Source organism: Amblyomma maculatum, chromosome 10, assembly GCF_055883805.1.
Source record: "Amblyomma maculatum isolate TAMU_Amacu chromosome 10, ASM5588380v1, whole genome shotgun sequence".
In the NCBI taxonomy this organism is placed as follows: domain Eukaryota; kingdom Metazoa; phylum Arthropoda; class Arachnida; order Ixodida; family Ixodidae; genus Amblyomma; species Amblyomma maculatum.
This window is the reverse complement of record NC_139353.1, coordinates 54,898,566-54,918,479: the sequence shown is the minus strand read 5'-3', so window position 1 is coordinate 54,918,479 and position 19,914 is coordinate 54,898,566. Positions and strand designations below refer to the sequence as shown.

Sequence of the window (19,914 nt, the reverse complement as noted above, 5' to 3'; positions counted from 1 at the left end):
GACGTAAACCTCAGTCGCCGCTTCTCTTATCGATGATAAAGGTGAGCCGGTAGAATGGTCGGCGTGTGCCTTCGCTCTTAAGAGAGATTTGTTACTAATTGAGGGTGCTAGGCACTTCCAGACTCGAACCCAGCTTTTTTGAGAGTTCGCGTCTTGAAGCTCGGTCGTTTGCATAGAAAGCTCTGCGTGTTTATTTCAATACACTCCTACTTACCTTGAATATATGGGCGAACATTGAATTTATAACAGGTTTTAAGTTTCACTAAGTTCAGCATTTGGTTTGTTCTTTTTGTCAATTCGAGTGCGGACTTCGGCGAACGGATCTTGGCAAGCAATACACTTTTCGCCTTGTACCATTTTCTAAAATGAAGCCACTCCAGAACGATAACGGTGAAGAAACCTTTATGATATTTGTACCTGTTTAGAGCAAAGTGAACTATTTGTACGAGAGCACCGAGTAACAAAAAGTGCCTCGATTGCCCAGAGGGCTCAAGGAGAGAAGAAATGAGATAGGGAATGACGACAGCATAAGGAGTAAATCGGAGGAGGAGTGTAGGCCAGTGTAGGCCAGTGTAGGCCAGCACAACACGACGGAGGAGTCGGGCACAGCAAGAGCGGTTCTGTTCTCTGTTTTCAGAGGCGGCTGCTCTAAACGCTCCGCCGGAGCAGTGGTTCAGTTAGTGTTAATTGATGTGCATGCTACCTAAGCCTTAAAACTTGATCCGCGGCCATTCAGCTTTCCGAGTTTAGTCTCGTCTAAGATTTGTTTTCAGTACACGAGCCAGCTGTGTAAAAAATCGTGTTTACGGTATATGTATCTGGTGTAGTGGTTCTATATAGACTTCGCGGCGTCTTCTCTGTATTCCTTTACAGGAAACTGAGAAATGAAGTCCGTGCTTCATCTTCGGGCTATTTGTCAAGATCGGGTCTTTACACAACGATGCAGGTATATAGTATCGTTAGGGTTAGGATTTTCAACTCCGTTTAAAAGCTGCGCAGGCATTGCAGCAGGTTCTTAGGAACTAAATTGCAATTTGTGATGTCCTTGCTCTGATACACTATTAATCTGATACAGATGAAAATAATATTGCCACCAATAAATAATACTCACCCTTAGTTAGTTGTTCACAGCACATTTCTTCTGTAGCGAAACGTTTTTACTTGAAACCCTCCGAAGCGGTGTAGTTTACCGGGTATGTAATCCCCACCGTAATGTGCTTTCTTTTTCAACACTACAATGTCAGTTTTCTGTCTGCTGAGATACTCCGTACGGCCCATCTTCTTCAGTGACCAATGTATGGTCTCTCTTCTAGTCGTGAGGTACATCGGCACATACTTCAGCCTCGATGGGAATTGTAGAAGAGGAATAACTGTCTGCTCTCAGTTCAAATATTTAAACGTGCTGTGCCTACCTGTTTTGCAAATTCAGGTAGAACGAAAGGAAGAAGATGGTTTGCACGGTATGAAAAAGAACTGAACACGGGTAAAAGGGGTACGCCTCAGTTCGCAGATGAGCCAACGTTTCGACAGGTCCACTTGTCGAAACGTTGGCTCATCTGCCAACTGAAGCGTACCTCATTTACCCTTGCTCAGTTCTTTTTCATACTTGTTTGCAAGACATATGGTTACGCCATGATCTGTCAGTTTTTCAAAAATGGGACTTGTTTAAACAGGAGACCGAAAAATTGCCCACAATTATGTTACTTCGTAATGCGAAATTTGAGCGCAGCTCATCAGCTGTTTCACCTTTTCGATATATTGAGGCAAAGATTTCGAGCAAGATACGTATGTACAATTACAGACAACTTTTTAAATTTTTGCACGCGTATTCCTTCAAGAAACACTCCACTAACAGTTCTGGGCTGTCATGAAATAAGCTTTGTGGTCGGAGAAATGAAGAGAGCGACTGAGTTATCCTGAGGTTGCGGGAGGCAGCGCGTGGGCCCATAGTAACGTTGCGCGACGAACAGATAGCAGCGACTGACTGATGCCGCTCAGCTAACGGCGCTAGCGACTTAAGCGAGCGAGAAAGCGATGCACGCAACTGGAGAGCACCCTCGCCGCCACGCAGCAAGAAAGATGGAACCCCTCCTCCTCTTTCTGCACGGCGGCGAAGGTGTTCTATGCAGTCACGTTGTCTTGACTCGATAGCGGCGGCAGCGCTGCCTCCGGCGACCCCCCCCCCCCCCCCCCCCCCCTCCTTTCCTCGTGTTCTCCGGTTGCGGCGCGATCTCCTTCCCCCATTGTTCACGGCCGAGTGTACCCCCCCCCCCCCCTCTTCCTGCGAGGCTCCAGTCGCCGGAGCGCCGGCTCGAACTGGGGGGGGGGGGGGGGGGGGGGGATGAAAGGGGGCGGAACTGGTTACGTTGTTGACGATGCCGACGCCGACGCGAAACACAGGAACAGGCGCCAAAGAGCTGCGCTCTAAAACTTGGTAATTGAAGCCTCTGCAAGAACCGCGTTTCTGAAGAAACATCAACTTCTAGAGCTCGGGCGCACTCTAACTGAGCTACATGATCTAGAGAAGGTTAGCCGGGGTGCCTACGTTGAAGAAATTAATAACGCAAAGGCAGAGCTTCAACAATTTGCGACGAAAAGATACAAGGGGGCCCTAATAAGACCTAGGACCCGAAGTCTTCTTGACCACCAACCAACACGTCGGGCGCTGAGTGATGAAAGAGAGAATGTTCTTACGAAGGATATATTGGAAATTCAGTATGGTGATTGCACATACAGTGGTGCTCTTAGTATTCTTATAGCTTTCTATGACTATTATCGAAAGCTGTTTGGCAGTTGTGAAGATCCAAATCAGTATTCCGATTATAATTCCTTACTTGAGAACTTTCCTCGCCTAGACGATGAGAAGTGTGCTGTAGTAGAGGCACCCATCATTTTGGACGAAATTAAATCAGCCATTTCAGGCCATCAGAGCCAAAAATCTCCTGGCTCAGGTAGTGCTACTAGGGAATTCTAAAAGACATTTTCGCCTTGCATATCGCCTATATTGATGATTTTCCAAGCACCTTATGATGTGGGTTTCCTGTCTCCCACTTTTTATTCAGGCCACACAATGTTAATTCTCAAACGCAAAGATACTAATCGTTTGAAAACTGTTGAAGGATATCGTCCAATTTCCCTCTGTAATGTTGATTACAAAAAGTTTCGCCAAAGTTCTTTGTTGTCGTCTGCAGCTGATCATTATGGACTTGATAAGTTCGCATCAGGTATGTGGTACCAGAGGACGCAGTATTCAAACACACATCCATATTGCACGTTCAGTAATCGAGACAGTATCAGATGAGACGAGCCAAGTAGCTCTGATTCAAATCGACCTAGCGAAGGCGTTTGATAAAGTTGGGTAAGATTTCTTGTTCGTGGTCTTGGAGCATGCAAACATTGGTAACGTTTTGCTCAAAGGCATAAGGCTGTGCTATATGAACTCGTATACACGACTAATTGTTAATCAGGAGCTAACGAAACCAATACCACTGGAATCATTTGTTCGTCAAGGATGTCCACTGTCTCCAATGTTGTTTGCCTTATATCTCGAACCCCTCTGTCTCAGTATAATTAACAGTGCAGCCACCCGTGGGTAATACACAAAATATTTGCAACATTTGTGTGGCGCTCTCAATGGGAGCCCATGCGGCATGACAACTTGTTCTTTCCCTTAGAGTTTGGTGGAGTGGGCCTTGTTCTCTTGTTCGGGCATCAACTTGTTTCCCGTTTTTTTCTTTTACAAATCGGCAAACCACCCCTTTCATGTAGTTGTGCTTATTAGGCGTCTTAGTCCTCATTTGCCTTACCTATTCGGACCGACTGGGCAGGCTCGTGAGGGACCTTTATGAGGATTCCTTAAGGAGGTTGCTGACACTTTGAATTTTCTCCCTATGCGTTTCTCTGTAGATTACCTGCATAGCTTCCCGAGGAAGCAGACGACTCAGGCTCTCACTGAGTCTTTGTTCCCTACACCGTTGTATCGGTAGCCTTATCTGGGGTTTTTGAACACCACTGTTCTAAAGCGTGTTAGGCAAATGTCCATTCAGGCAGCTGCAAAAACGTTCTTTTTTTAAATTTCACACAGCGACTTTGCCTGTCAAGAAATGTCTTCATGATGATGAGATGTTCGTGCCCTTGTCGGCGAATTGTCATCTCTCTAACGTTCCTGAGAGAATAGATCATTGTTTTTTTTCTGTGCCGTGATGCTATGTTCTTTTGGGACATACTACAAAGAACTCTTAAAAAGGACATTGAAATTACACCATATACAATTAGATTTTTACCTCCTGACAAAACCTCTGTCGTGCCTTAGATCTATTTTTGTTGATGGGTTTGTTCAGTCTTTGGAAAAGCCGCATGATGGACAGGCTTGCAGAGCCACCAAGATCGTCCAAATGAGTGTTTCGGGAGCAATGTGCTTTGGGCAGGAGTGTGTATGCTGCACGTGAAGAACCTCCAAACTGGATGCCGTATTAGATGCATGTGTTTGCCTCCCAAAGATCTGATGTTTTAATGATGGGGTGCATTGCCGGGATAAGGATATGGCTCGTACTAAGCAGCCCGGTAACTTTAGACATGGACAAATTTAAAGAAGATGGAGCTTTTTCGTTTTGCAGAAGTTTTTCTTGTATTGGAGTGGTTGCGTGCTCGCCTTAAACAGCAAAGGAGCTGTGTTCAACTCTGCGGGTTTTCGCCCACTTTTTCGTACTTTCTTTTGATTTTCGCGTTACAACACAACGCCGACACCGGCTTTTCTTCGACACGGTGTCTTTAACGCTATCGCGTTAAAACAGCGCTTGTAGTATTGCGCTCATAAAAGCAATGCAAAAAGGCGTTCATAACAATTCTGTTCTGTCCGGCATCTTCTAACCACCACAGAACCACAATAAGGACATTTTCAATGGACATTTTCAGTCAAAGGCGCTGGAAATAGTATCCTGTACTCAAACTGAAAACGTAGAAGCTCTCTCCACTTCTGTAGAATGGAAGAAGCACGCAGCTGCATTGAATTATGATTCTGCCGTCCAACAAAACCCCAATCCTAGGCTCTGCTCGCAACATGGCGGAGTGTCCGTTTCGAAATGCTTGGCGTCACGGCCAAACGCGCGATGAAAAGCAAAATGGGTCGACAATGTGTAAATTCTTTCTACAGACATTAATCGCTACGGCCCGCAGGTTCTTCGATGTTTCTTAGAAATCAGCAGGATACTTGGTGGTTGAAGAAATCGGTTCATATTATTGGACTGACTCATGCCTTTCAAGTCCTTCAAATTCTCTCATTCCTAAATGTTCCCACCCTCTCCCCCGTAATCTTACTCACAGAAGGAGGTATCAGTGCACCGGATTCGGGCTGGGGCGGCTCAGACCCAATCTGTACGTCATCGTTGGCGTGATAAAAATCTCGCAGTGACTGACAGGTGCTTTCACTGTGACACTGCACTTGAGATCTGTGATGTGCGTCACTTTTTGTGGATGTGTCCAGCAACGGCTCCAGTTAGACAATGGCGACTCATGAAGGTGGGCCTGCGGTGGAACCGCGATAGTGACTACTAGAAGTGGACAATGGACGCACTACACCGCCAACCTCTGTGAATACCTAAGTGCACCTGGACTTCACACGTTCTTTAACTTTCTATTTCCTGCATCCCATTCCCCTTTTCTCGACTTATCTCTTGTGGCAAACTTTTAGATTAAAATAAAAAAGTCCTTCAAATTTTTCTTATCGAAATTTCAGTTCCTAAACAACATCTACGAACTGTTTATAGTTGGTAATTGAAGGCAGGGCACTTTTTTGGATTACACGCTATTATAGTCTGGGTTCGTTAGTTTGAAAGGGACTAAATTACCTAACGTAAGGCGGAGGTATAGGTTTCTTAACGTTTCATTAAATAGTAGACATTCCTTATTTAAAATCACAAGTTTATGCCCTGCCTAGAGTGCATGAATGTAAGCCAATATTCTGAAATTTTCTGAACAATGGCTTCTACACTCACCTTCCCGTGATTCCTTCTGCCTGTCTTGCAAGGCAAACGTTGGGTGCTAATATTACTTCTGACTTGGTTTTGCGATTTGAGGAGAAAAAGCATCAATGCGTAGCGATAAATAGCGCCGTAAGGTTTCGGCGTCTACAGAAGTCCTTTATTGTGGACTACCTTTCGACACAGTAGGGGCTACTGTGAGCCTGGCGCGGATTCTGGTTTCTATCCGTGCTAAAGTACGCCGCTTAATCGTTTTCGCCAATATATTTTACAAGAGTCCGCCGCGGTCCCTTAGGCGCGCCTTCGCAAAATATTTCTCCGAGCACATACGTTGAGACGTTATTCCAGACGTAATAAGCAAGTCAAAATTGGGCTCAGAGGCATAGAGAGATAACATGACGATCTATGCGCTCTCACGGTGGTGTTTAGAAAGTCTTTGTCTCCAGTAGTTGTGCAACTAAACTTTCAGGTAGAGTATAGAATATGGGAACGCGCTATGCCAGATCAATGGCGATTTTTAGCGCCATGTATGATGCATTTAAACAGTAAGCATTTTGAGAGACTGAATACATGTTTTTATTACCTCACGGCCGTTTGACGGAATACCTTAGGCCTTTGTGGTCGTAGTTCGTAGTTGAACCGCTCCACTGCGTTGTAATTGCTTGGAAACTTCTAAAAGACCTCATTGTTCTCTTGTAGAGCCTTTCGCAGGGCCCCGCGGAAAGTAGGGAAGAAACTCGCCGTCCATGCTTCCTGGAAGAGCTGCGGGACGAGCTTGCTCAAAGCTACACTCGCAATTCTGCCCCCGGGGCCAAGTCCATCCAGAATGAACTCGACGTTGTACGTCGTGACAGGCAGCGTGCCACTCCGGCCGCTCAAGGCTAGATACTTTCCGCTGCTGCCATCCTTATCGACGAGAAATTGTGCTGTGAAGCGCGAGAATTCAGCGTGGAGGATTGCTTTGACTTCTTGTCCTGAGCAAGACCTCAAGGGAACGTTTAGTTCAACGTCACCAATGTTGATGAGGTCTACTTGGACCATGCTTTCGCCGTTCTTGCAATATGTAACCACTGGACCGTATCGCTTAATTTCGTTCAAGCCAGTCGTGTTTTGGTCACCAACTTCTAGACCAGGGAGAGAAGGCCTGAAGCCTCGGGCCTCCATAGGTAAATATGCTGCTGGTAACTTTTCGAGCAATTTGTCCACTTCGTCGTCGAGGTCAATGTCTGGGAAATCACATTTTGTCTCTGAAATGAGCAGAATTTAAAACCATTAAAACAAGCACATAGACTTTTGTAGGGTTTGTAATTGCCAGCAGAATGCAAGTTTTGTTATCGCAAAAAAGTCTAGGGGCACTTGGACGATCTGAAGTGCGCAGATGCGAAAGCCTTTAACGACAACTGTCGCTGCTCTCTGTTTGGCGTCATTACGCGTGCATAGTTGTGGTGGCTAGGAGGTGTCGTTTGCAGTTACTTACTCAATGATAATTAGTAATGTTCAAGGTTAATTAACTTTCCCCGAGGTTAATTAGCCTTGAGACATCTTAAACCCATGCACTGCACATGCACAGTGTGTGTGTTCAAGAAGACTCAAAGCTTACTAATTAACTATCACTAACCACGTCGCTAAGTATTATTGGTGAACTAACTAATTAGCCTTGAACAGTACTAATTTTAATTGAATAAATAACTGTTTATCGTCAAATAATTTTCATACGCCTAATTCTACATTATTGATTGATTAATCATTAACACGAGCGCACGCACGGACACGCCGTTGAGAGATGAACCATAAAAGGATCGCCTTAAAAGCGGAATAGATTTGGCATAAACTGGAAGTTGCTACTTAAATTGATTTCCAGCAGAGGACTAGTCCTCTGCGCAACTGAGCTAAATTTAACTTACAGGTAATATAATTATCTTCAAATTCATTAGTGAGCATACCTATAATATGCAGTGTGACTAAAACACAAGACAGCACAGAAACACAGCCAGTGGTATGCTGTCCTTAAACTGCGGTCCCAGTTTACCGTTCTCGGAATTCCCTGGGAGGCGCTCGAAACGCCACAAAGCGAGATTCTGTCGCTTAGCCAGCGCCAGTACATGTAAGAGTGTTTGAATTTGGGTGCCCTATGCTTATGATGTCCCTAAATGTTAAAAGACCCCCAGCTGGTTGAAAGTTTCTGAGTCCTCCACTACAGCGCTTCTCACGGCAAGTGTCGGTTTGGGACTTTAAGCCCCATAGACCATAAACCAAACTTTTTTGGCACTTCTAACAGCACTCGCGCCCTTGTTTTATCTTATACTGAAAGTCTCATTGTTTTATAATTGTGGCCCTCACATTTATGCAAATGCAAAGCGCATGCGATTACGGTCTTTACAGCAGCAGTAAGAAGTTTATCCTTCTATAATAGTATCGTTGTCCGAGTTCGGTCAATAGACTCTTACATCCAGGTAAGCAAAACAACATTCATGAACCCAGTAGACCATTGTATACTTGCCAGGTATTTTCTTTCCCCGGATATTGTCTCAAAAACCATTAAGAACGAAGATAAATACGGACACACACACTTGGGAAGAGCCGAAACCTAACCTGGTGACTGACTACTTTGTGGCTTCTCCCCCATGAATTATGGGAGATTTTCTGCTGATACTGTACTTTACTGCTCATGCAGGTATACTTCCACAGCTAGTACTATTTCATACCTGCTGTTTTGTATGCCTCTGTTTTACTTCACCGACTTCAATGAAATCTGTCCACCAGCCTTGCGCAAATAAACGTTTCAACTATTCTGATAACCAAAAACTAAAAGAAAACGACACCTAGACTTACCTTTCGCACTCATGATACCGGCTTCAGCGGCCAGTGCCATGACAACTACTGCAGCCAATAATTCGAGACCCGCCATACTCGCTGTTGACCTGCATTGGGATAGTCGGTACTGTTAGACATAATGGGATAAATCGGTAACATCATGCTGGTAAGTGAGAAATCTTTATAGGTATTTCTGTCTGGTACTACGCCCTTGCCATCAGCATGCCCTCCTGACAGCTGCAGATGACCATAAGAAAGCACTGAAAACAAACACCCCGAGCGCTATTGTTGCGTTGCGGTCACTCGATGTGATGTAACACATTTGTAAATACCAGGCGCGGGATCCTGAGAATTCGTGGGCTCATTGCCACCTACTATGTATTGATTGGAACTAGCGAAAATAACTTTGCAGAAAATCGGGTGAAGAGCAGCAATTGGTTCTTTGAGGTTTAGCGGACGATGGGGTGGGGGGCGACAGAGCGAAAGGTTGAGGCGTCAACAAGGTTAGCTACTGACTCTATCTGTTCCACCCTTTTATTGTAACTGACTGCCACATCTATCAGTGACGGTTTCTTTTAATAGCAACCATTGTCCTGAGCGATATAATGTATTTTATGATTTATTAAACGACTTCACCGAATACATTTATCCGTTAATTTAAATCAAGCCAATCGACTTTTATTCAGCAAAGAACAATTAACGCGATTTAAAACCTGCAAGAAAAATTTATTACTACCTGATGAAAGCCGAATAATGGTAAAATGAATAATAGTATTACAAAAATCCCCTGCAAGCCTTTTTTTCTTTTTTTGCGCAATGTGGCGCTGTATTCTATTTGTGTTCTACCATCTCAGCTTGTGCCTTTTTGCTAACCGAAGCTGTGGGCTCTGAGTATTTGATATAACAATGTATTATTTTCACTCTATTGATAAATGCAATATTTGAATAAAAATAACTTATGAACCGGTTTGCTGTAAGCCATATGTTTGATTGCTCTCATTAAAGAGCAGCTGCATCCCTTTTCGAAAATTTTGCGATATTCCAAGATTCAAATCTACCTAGGGCTGTAGGTAATGCATGCAAAGCGTTTTTTGCACTAGAATTAAAAATTATGGCGTATTCGATGATTAAACCTCGAGCTTCGCCTCTGAGCACAAAAGTTCTGCAAAGAAGTTGGGTCATGACGCCACGGGAGGTAATATTTCTGATGTTCGTTGCCTTCACCCACTTCCTGCTGCGCCGTTTCTGATGGTGCTAATCAACATTTCTAGGGCACTGTTTTCAGCAGCCTTAATTTTATTTCTTCAAACCAAATGTTTCTATGCAGGAAACGTACCGGCACCGTCAATGATTTCAACACGCGTCCCCAAGCCATCACTGTGTAGTGCGGTGAAGCCTGATAGCCGTCGCGGTTTTAATCGCTAATTGCGCCATTGTTTCAAATGCTAGCGCCAAGATATTTCACATGCTTTAAGTGAAAGCTGCAAAAATTCAACCGCTCGAAACTCATCGAAGTCTAAAACCGCGGCAGCTTCTCCTTAAGGTGTTGTTAAAGCGCCAGGAACATCCTTCAATAATGATATGGTGCAGTGCGCATGTGGAAACTCATCCTGAAGACGTTGTCAAGATATTTTTTTCTAAGTACCTTCAAGCATCTTCTTCCCTTGATTATCCTCGGCTTCTTTCCTCTCGTACCACGAAGGATGATCAGAATCTTTCGATAGCTTTAGGGTACCAAGAAATATTGTTTCTCCTCTGAAGTGGATTAATAGAATAGTGTCTTCAGGGCTTGATTTTCAGTGGTACAATCAGATGATTCAAATTATATATACACTTTGAATCTAGCACAACGTTTACACATTAATGCAAATGTTCCCCCATCGGTTCCTTACCGTCACACCGTAACTCTAAAGAAATGGTTAAAATCATGTGAGCCACATAGTGTGCGATCGTATAAGTTCAGCGCACGGCTAGTAGTACTACTTACGTTTTGGAGCTCCCACGTATTCTGCCTCGCTCGAAACTTGTACCGCCTCTCTGAAATGACAGATAGCTTACAGTAGCACGACGCGTAGGAAACAATAAATCGAGTCCAACATCGGCTCTTTATAAGACGCCGTGAATATCTGGCTTGCGCCGATAAGCTGCGAGGCATTGAAAACATGCACGCCGCCGTCCGAAAGGCCGCTCGTTACACCCTTAATTTAGAGTATCTGACATGCTGTATCCTCTCGCTTCCGAGTGCGATAGCAAGCGTGAACGGGCAGCGAAGCTGTTGGGAGAAAAACGCCCCCAGGCCGTTAACCGCGTTGGAAACAATTAGGAGGCCGATTTTTCTTACTTACTGTGTATGCACGAGATATCCAATCAAGTGTTGAAATTGGCAGGACATTCACTTTATGAAAACGTGGCATGGGTAGCAACCCAACCCAGTGAGAAAAAAAAAACTACAGAGCCATGTTAAAAAGACGACAAAATATCTTATTCTGTCTCAAACGTCAATTTTTTATGTAGTTGTGCAGAGTTTTCTGTAATACCTTAATGTTGTAACTATTGAAAATTCTGATGTTACTAAAGAAAGTTCTGACGTCCCAACAGGATTCCTATCAAAAACACCATAGAAATTCTTACGTAACAACAAAAAAATATCTGTATATTTTTTTTGCGAAAAGGAATTCTTTGTTTTTTTATAGCGAACCTCTTTTTTTTACTGACATAACCTTGACATTCGCCGTCTTTGCCAAAAATACGTGAAATCCGGTTCCGTCTCGGGGCTGCATAGGACATGAGAGCCGAACGACAGAACGACGGTCGCCAGCACCAGTGATTTACCCCCCGCAGCGAGCGTAAACTTGGCGACGTAAACCTGAGTCGCCGCTCCTCTTATCGATGATAAAGATGAGCAGGTAAGATGGCCGGCGTGTGTATTTGCTTTTAGTAGGGATTCAATACTGAATGAGGCTGCTGAGCACTTCCAGACTCTAACTAGCTTTTTGAGAGCTCGCGCTTTGAAGCCGGGCCGTTAGCATAGAAAGCTCTGCGTGTTTATTTCAATACACCCCTACTCACCTTGAAGAAATGGGCGAAAATGGAATTTGTAACAGATTTTGAGTTGAACTATGTTGAGCATTTCGTTCGTTGTTGTTGTTTTTTTTTTTTTTTAGTTGAAGTGCGGATTTCGGGGAACGGACCTTGAGCCAGCAATACACTTTCGCCTTGGACCATTTTTTACAATGAAGCTACTCCATAAGTTTCAGAAAGAAAAAAATTAAGGAACCTTTATGGTTTTTGCACCTATTTAGAGCAAAGTGAACTATTTGTACGAGAGCACCAGGTAACAAAACGTGCCTCGACTGCAAAGAGAGCGCAAGGAGAGAAAAAATGAGATAGGGAATGGCGAGAGCATAAGGAGTAAATCTGAGGAGGAGTGTAGGCTAGTGTAGGCCAGCACAATACGGCACTTTACTAGCAAGCGTGCGTTTTCAGGCACACTCACGGGCCGCGCAGGCTGCTACTTTGACAGGCACAGGTCTTTTAACTCTCGATCCAATTTCCATGCCCTAATGTGCCCTGCGTTTATTACCTCTCTTATATACATACGCGCCCATAGTGCGGCCACTGTGAGCTAGATTGTACGGCAAGCTACGCATCACAGCTCCGGGCATGGCACTGCAAGAGTGGTTCTGCTCTCTTTTATCAGAAGCGGCTGCTCCAAACGCCCGGCCGGAGCAGAAGTTCAGTTGGTGTTAGTTGATGTGCATACTACCTGAGCCGTAAAACAATACCCGCAGCCGTTCAGCTTTCCGAGTTTAGTCTCGTCTCACATTTGTTTTCAAAACAGGAGCTAGCTGAGTAAACAATCGTGTTTGCGGTATATGTATATGCTGTAGTATTTCTATATAGACTTCGCGGCGTCCTCTCGGTGTTCCTTTATAGGAAACTCAGAAGTAAAGCCCGTGCCTAATCGGAGTGCTGTTTGTCGAGATAGGGCCTTTACACAACGATGCAGGTATGTAGTGCAGCAAGGGTTATGATTTTCAACTCGTTTTAAGAGCAGCACAGGCACGGCAACAGGTCCTTAAGAACTAAATTGCAATTTGTGGTGTGCTAACTCTGTAATGTCAATAATCTGATGGAGGTCAAAAGAATAATATAATCAATAGATAATGCTTACTCTTAGCTAGATGTTCACAACGCATTTCTTCTCTCGTACAACGTTTTCTCTTGAAACTCTCAGAAGCGGTCTAGTGTGCCTGATATGTAATGCCCACCGTAATGTGCTTACGTGTTCAACACTACGATGTCAGTTTGCTGTCTGCGCAGCTCTTCAAAAATATTAACATTATTCGGAAAATAAATCCGCTTATGCCAATTAGGACATGCGAAAATACTTTTTGCACGGTTTATGATTGTTTTTCTAGACAGTTAAGGAGTGAGAGATTGGCACAGAGGTCGATATTGTTTCTTTAGGACAGAAAGAGAGCAGTGCACATCCTAGTTCTTTGGTTAACACCGCAACTGTTTTTAACGTAAGCAAAGAACAGCATAGAACTAGAGCTTTATATAGAGCCACTTCGAACACCTATGTAAAAAAGCCTCAAAATCGACTAGGAAATCGATGCTAAACGCGACAGAGAAATGACATGACACCGCCCTGAACTCTATAAAAAGATCGGTTTCTTCACAATTTTCATACAAAATAACGTAATATTTCTGGTATCACGTCCTGCCCAGATCTTCTGTCCACACACGGTCTTAACGCCATTCATAATAAAAATAATGCACTCGTCTTAAAAATAAGACCCCGGAATTACCGCTCAAGCTGACAAATACGGCATCATCCCCTCTGACGTTTTGTAAACCAGTACCTATACAAGAGCAGCGGAACTTACGCGACGCACAATGGTGTGAGGCTGGTATTTGGCGGAAAACTCCTTTTATGACGTCACACGAGATTATGACGCCACATGGCACGCGCCTTGGTGTGAATAATTTCAAGAATGCTTTCACAGGGATTTATAGGTGCAACAAAGATAAACCCAACATACTTCTAGTGCGAAGACACTATTTCATATGGTGAAACCAAACAAAGAATGTTCTTGCTTGCATTAGCCGACCTTGGACAGAAAAAGAATCGTTGGGGCGGAGAAGAGTCGAATCCAGTAATATATCTGTGGGAGCGAGTATGGAATGTCGTAGTGCAGCCGATCACCCGGCACGCATCCATACTCCAACCCACACTCACGCTACGCATTGCGCGTCGTCGTCTTCATTAACCTCTAGCTTTGCACAAAAATTTCATTCGTCCTACTGATGAAAGCACATTATGCACTTGCCTTTCCATATTTCAGTTACTTTTTTTTTCAGTATTATTATTAGACTTTTAATGCATGACTAATATCCGAGAGCAGTCTGGGCAGTAAAAATCAGCTAGTCGCCCGCATTTGGGCGGCAGGCAGTAAATTTCAAGGTGTAATGACTCCTTCACTTTAAATTGACGTTTATTACTACTACACAGATAGAAATAAATAAGGATGAAGCGATCCGCAAAGTCTTCATCACGCTTAATTTTTAATTGCGACCATTTCGACACTAAAGTGCCCACACAAAGCTGACGGCACGCCGATGTACAGAGCTCCATCTGACGTGCCAGCCCCAGCTGCCCACTAACTGCATGCAAGCCGAGGCATGCCTCCTCAAGCTCTTCTTCAACAGTAGCGCTACCCATTGAAAAATGTTCCCAATGCGTGCTAGGAAAAGCGAAGGCAAATAAGCGCAAGATCGAATATAACTCCTCTGCTCCTCTAAACCTCACCCCACAAAAAAAAGGCCATGGCACTGATGTGCATTTGCACCCTTCAGGACTGCGATTATGAACTCTACGACAGTTATTACAAGACAGTAAGCTACTCACGCACATTAGGATTATTCTATAAAATAGTACATTTCAGACACATACGCGCAAGGGTCGTTCGATGTAGCTGACCTTCACTTCAAAGGACGAATGATGTGGAGATATTAATATGTGTCACGTCGAGATCTCCGGTACATTAAAATATGATTTCTATTAGCCTCCAGTTAGTATAACTTTTCGCAGCAACCTGAGTGCAATGACGAGTGAAATTCGCGCATGGCATAGGGGTCTGTTAAAGAGATATCATAATAATCAAGCCCCTTATATACGCTGATCCTCTTGGACGCACCCTGCTAAGGCAACGAATTTTCAGCCAGGTGGGCCTGTTCTTACCAGTAGCTGCTACCTAGCCATAAATAGGAGGAATGAACTCTCTTTCCGGAGAACAACATAACCACTACTGCCTCACAAGGACAGTCAAGTCAATTTTCAAGGGGTGCACAAGCAAAGACTACTGGACGTCATTATTTTAAACACTCGGACACCAAACTGACCAGAAATCAACTCTGCCGGAAGAGGCAAATTTATCTTCTTATCTGTATGTTGCGAAAACTTGCTATAAAACGCTTCAGAGAGAATATGGAGATTACACATCGCGGTTTAAAATCAAAGACCGCATGCATTGTGTCAAGAACCGGAATTGTATCATTATAATTACCCTCCTTTACAAATGTCTTACCTTGTAATGACAGAATTCTTGACCGAAGATGCCGTTGGGGTCGGCAGGAAAGAACCACCAGCATTAAAACACGGATGACAAGAACCACGCAGCCCACAAAGCGTGTATTATATGGAGGGCTTTATAAATAGCCACCTATACAGATGCGCTCCGACGTCGTGACGACTGCAGGGCACAACCCCTCAGAAGTCATTGCGGCAGCCAAAGCTTTATGAACGGTAACAAGCAACGATTGGTAGCGACGTGTTTCGGGCTCCAGCAGCAAGCACCCAAAACAACTCGACGTCTAGCGAAGCCAAAGCGCGCTTGAACGTGGGTGACGCCTCAGCTGTGACGCAGGCTAAGGGATTCTTGCCAGGAAATTGCAAGGTGCAACGCTCACTTTGAAACTGTCAACTTCATAAGAGAAGGAAACGATGTTTACACCATGACCTCGACATCGATCACATTCAACAACATATTTGTCAACGCCTCGTGTTTATTGCTCATCACAAGTCGGTTTGAAAAATTTGAACAATTTTGTGGTTCTGAGTTTGAATAAAACCATTGTCAAATATCACTTGACCGTGATCTTACTGAGTCGTGACTTCCAAATTTCGATGGGCATACTCACCAAAGTGGGCATGGTTGGGCATTCTCTTCACGTCGTAGCAATGGAGCCTGATGAAAAGAGAAGAAAGCGTATCGCGGAAAGCGCTTACTTTGTAAGTTATGAGCCACAGCTGAAGACTGCTCTTCCTTGCCCAGAACGCTCTGCTAAAGCAGCCACTCACTAGACTATAAGGCGGCCTCGGAGTTAGTAACCATTTCATGCTGATAAGTACTCTCGATAACCCGAAGGCCGATAATTGTTTTCCACTCGGTAGAGACCAAGCGGTGGATGTTTTTGGGGTCGATTTTTTGTGTGCTTATAATAATAAATATTATTTCTAGTGAAAATAATAGGCATTCCAACAGCTATCAGTAGGGTCTGTTTTGCTAACCAATATTGAAACCCATTCAGAGCACAGTTAAGAGTTCAGCCATCATTCTGTGTTTCTATAATATCACATCATTTTTGCCACTTCTTTCATCGTCGGAAGTACATCGAAGGAAATATTCTGGGGGCACATTAACAGGGACATTACTCTCTTGACATTTCGAAGAGAGGTAGGGTAAACTTCTAATGTTGGTTTCTGATGTTTCTTCTTTTTTTGCTTCACGTTGTTCATGGTCCCGTCTTCTTGCTTCACCGAAAGAATTACTCTCATCACCGAATTACTCTATCACAGAGCAAGAGTATCTGGCACTTTTATTACAAAATTCCACCTTTATTTGTTTCGCCGCTCTTTTACTGTTATAACAGTCCATCATGCCTTGTGTTGGCTTTCCTCCCTCAAAGATCCTACTGGCCGTTTGGGGTGATGGGCGCTTCGATTACAAGAATATACATTTTTCGTCGTGTACAAGTCCGGCCGGCTTCACCAAGATGCAGACTGCTTTTCCCATCATCCTGTCAACTCCCCTAGTCCTAACGACTCTAACAATGACGCATGTGTCTTTTCTGCCTCGACCTTTTCTAACATTGCCGATGAACAACACTTAGATCATTCGCTTCATTCCCTTATCCTCCGTTTTACCTCCGACTGCCCTGATCCATCTCTAACCTAATTCGTACTCCACAAGAACACCCTATACCAACGCAATAGGCAACCAGATAGAGCAGATTTTTTTTTCTCGTCGATCGTCAATATCTAAGTTCCACCATCCTTGAACAGATCCATGATGCTCCCATGGCTGGCCACCTCGGTGTCTCTCGCACATACGACAACCTGCGCTGACGTTTCAACTGGCCGGGGCTCGCCGCTTCGTCCAGCAGTACATTCCCGCATGTGAATTGTATCAGTTTCTAAAGATGCCCACAATTCTACCTCTAGACCATTTGCAGCCAAGCCCCATACCCACTGACCCATTTTCCTGTGTAGGCGTTGACCTTCTTCGGCCATTCCCAGTTTCCGCCTCAGGGAACAAATGGATCGTTTCGCCACCGATTACGCTACGCGGTACGCTATTACCCGAGCCATCCCGAACGTGATTCTACATCATGGCCGACACCTGTTACTGCCCTTCGACACTTCACTACCCGTAGCAGACGCCACCAGTACTTCGCCAGTGATGCCATCGCCCGCGCTAAGGATGCCCACCGGATAGCTCGTGCCAGGCTCTTTGCATTTCACGACTCCCAAAACTTCCGGTACAACAATCGTCACCGTAATGTCCACTCCACTTCTGGATCTCTCGTCTTCCGCGGCTCCCGTGTCGTTGAGTGGGGTTGTGCGAAAAACATTTCCCCCCTTACACAGGCCCTTACCGAATTTTGCGCCCGTAACCGACGTCACATACGCAGTTGAATCTGTGTCTCCGAAATCCTGATCCAGAGTGCCATCCTCCGAAATAGTGCATGTGTCCCGTCTGAAGCCCTACTAGGCAAATTCTGTTTCACTAACGTAGAACGCACTGGGACAGTGCTTTTCCCAATGGGGGGTAATGTTACTTAGCGGTATTCGCTGGTCGTGCTGAGGATAAAAAAGTGCAACAGGCTCCCAGAAGAATACGAAGCACACGGGTGCTGAGACCTGTGCTGTGATCGTCCTCAGTGGTGCGGACAGCTGTCAGACTGTGAATCTTCTCCGTAGCAATATATAAGCTGGTTGTCACAGTTTGTCCAGGTTGTCGAAGCAATGACTATAGAGCGGCGCATAGAGGTCAGGGTGTTGTTTCCTTGATCATATGATGATTACAACAAAAGATGGCATGCCTTGGAATTGCTGGCAAACTGGAAAAAAAAAAAGAGATATTTTGGTGATCGCAATGCTCATGGTGTGCGTCAGCGACAAAGAGTGAGATCCTCAAAGTCAGTGTTCTGAACTAAATGTGAAGTTAGGATGCTCGACAGTAGTAGCCTTTGAAACAGCATCCGGACCGCTCAGCTCGTGCAAGAAAGCACAGCGTTCAAGCAGTTTCCTTTGGTCGCTGGATCTACGTTTGGCAGTTTACCGTTTCTATTCCCTTTACTTCCGTTATCACATAACCGGGCCAGCTGAATATTTTCATGTTCATATATCCTTGTGTCACAATGAAATTATCGTAATTATAGCGGGTTATGGCAAGATTAGTATGATTTTGTCAAGTATGCTGAAATGCAAAGCGTTTTGTGGGGCGGCTAACATTTAATTCAATGTTTACCCACCTGGAAGGTGGAATCTGCGGGTTATTTCCAGCTGTTGCCAAGAGTTTTGTAGATATTTACTGAAGAATTGTGAACCAAGTTCATTAGCGAAAACGTTCTTTGAGATCAGGGTCTCATAAGAGCCTTTGCAAGCATGCACACATTTAACACGACAAAAAAAAAACGTACCATCAATAGTAGGTATCTCTGTAAGATTCGGTAAGTTTAATGATCATAGTCCTGTTATTGCGCGAATGATTGTGCTTTTGTCTAGAACGCAATTGAAGCAAATGAGAAACGTTTAGTTTTATACGAATTCAACATAAAACTGGAACACCTGGAGAATTACGTGAAGATATGATCCAAACGACGCACTTAGGACCAGAAAACATATTAAGTGTTGAAACAGTATGACCAGATGTGACGGAGTGGCCCAGTAGCATGACCACCTCATGCTATTGGGCCACTCCGCCAGAGAACCGCATTGCTTTTCTTCGAATAAAATTTGACCTCATGTATGCATTGCCTTATGACTGTCAGCTATTGTTGCGATGTGTCCTTAGTAAGAAGCTAATTGCGGAAGCAACAATAAATGAGTAGCATAGAAAATTTCTACTTTGCCTACTTGTTATGCGCCGCTCACTGCAAAATTACTTTCGGCCGTACGGTGCTGCCGTAACAGATGGCGCGAGCCGCCGCCCAATTAAAAGACATCCCTCCATTTTTTTCTAAACATTGCATTAATGATATCAAATTACTCATATCGTTATTAATAAGCACATTTCCTATTCACTAAAAATCTTCTTGCCGTTCGCTCAGACAATTTGGTAACTCCGATATGCGAGGAACCTGAACAGTTTGGTGCGACCCGCTCGATATCATGGCCGATGTCGCAACAATGGCGCTCTCTCGTTTGAATTTTGAATTGTTGTTTCTCGCTATTTCAAAAATCTTTAGTTGCTATATTTGCAAGCCCAGGGAAGTACACATTGAACGAAATTCTAAAAGCACAGAATCCCATCGAACTCGAAGCGGCTGAGAAACTGCCAAAATAACTTTCCAAGGGGGATGACTCATGCTGCCCAGTGAGGAAAGCGGAACTCTATGCCAACGAATAATTGGCGAGAATCTAAGGCGAGAGGTAGAATTGGCGAAGAACTTCTGATTCACGTTATTTTTCGATAGGAAACGGATGCACTGTTGAGCCCGGGTAAGCCGCCCCAGATTCCACCTGACCCGAACGTCAAGCTTCTCCGCCTAACGGCATTTGCAAGCTCTAGTGCTGCTTCAAAAGGCCGCAGCGCACTGCAAGGAAGCATCA

General features: G+C 44.3%; 1 protein-coding gene across 1 annotated transcript; it reads right to left on the bottom strand.

Moving 5' to 3' along the window:
• Nucleotides 1-6,530: 6,530 nt before the first annotated feature.
• On the bottom strand, nt 6,531-10,934 carry LOC146176510 (uncharacterized). The gene is made up of 3 exons (XM_084580986.1): nt 10,780-10,934; nt 8,811-8,899; nt 6,531-7,225 (listed from the first exon to the last, which is right to left on the bottom strand). Exons 2-3 carry the CDS (start codon nt 8,884-8,886, stop codon nt 6,651-6,653), a joined length of 651 nt encoding a protein of 216 aa, XP_084437112.1. The 5' UTR covers nt 8,887-8,899; nt 10,780-10,934; the 3' UTR covers nt 6,531-6,650.
• Nucleotides 10,935-19,914: the final 8,980 nt, after the last annotated feature.

Excerpts from the sequence above, each read along its gene's own strand:
- LOC146176510 (XM_084580986.1), bottom strand. The coding sequence starts at position 8,886 with ATGGCGGGTCTCGAATTATTGGCTGCAGTAGTTGTCATGGCACTGGCC. Across the intron at positions 7,226-8,810 it reads CGGTATCATGAGTGCGAAAG|AGACAAAATGTGATTTCCCA; the intron begins GTAAGTCTAGGT and ends TGCTCATTTCAG.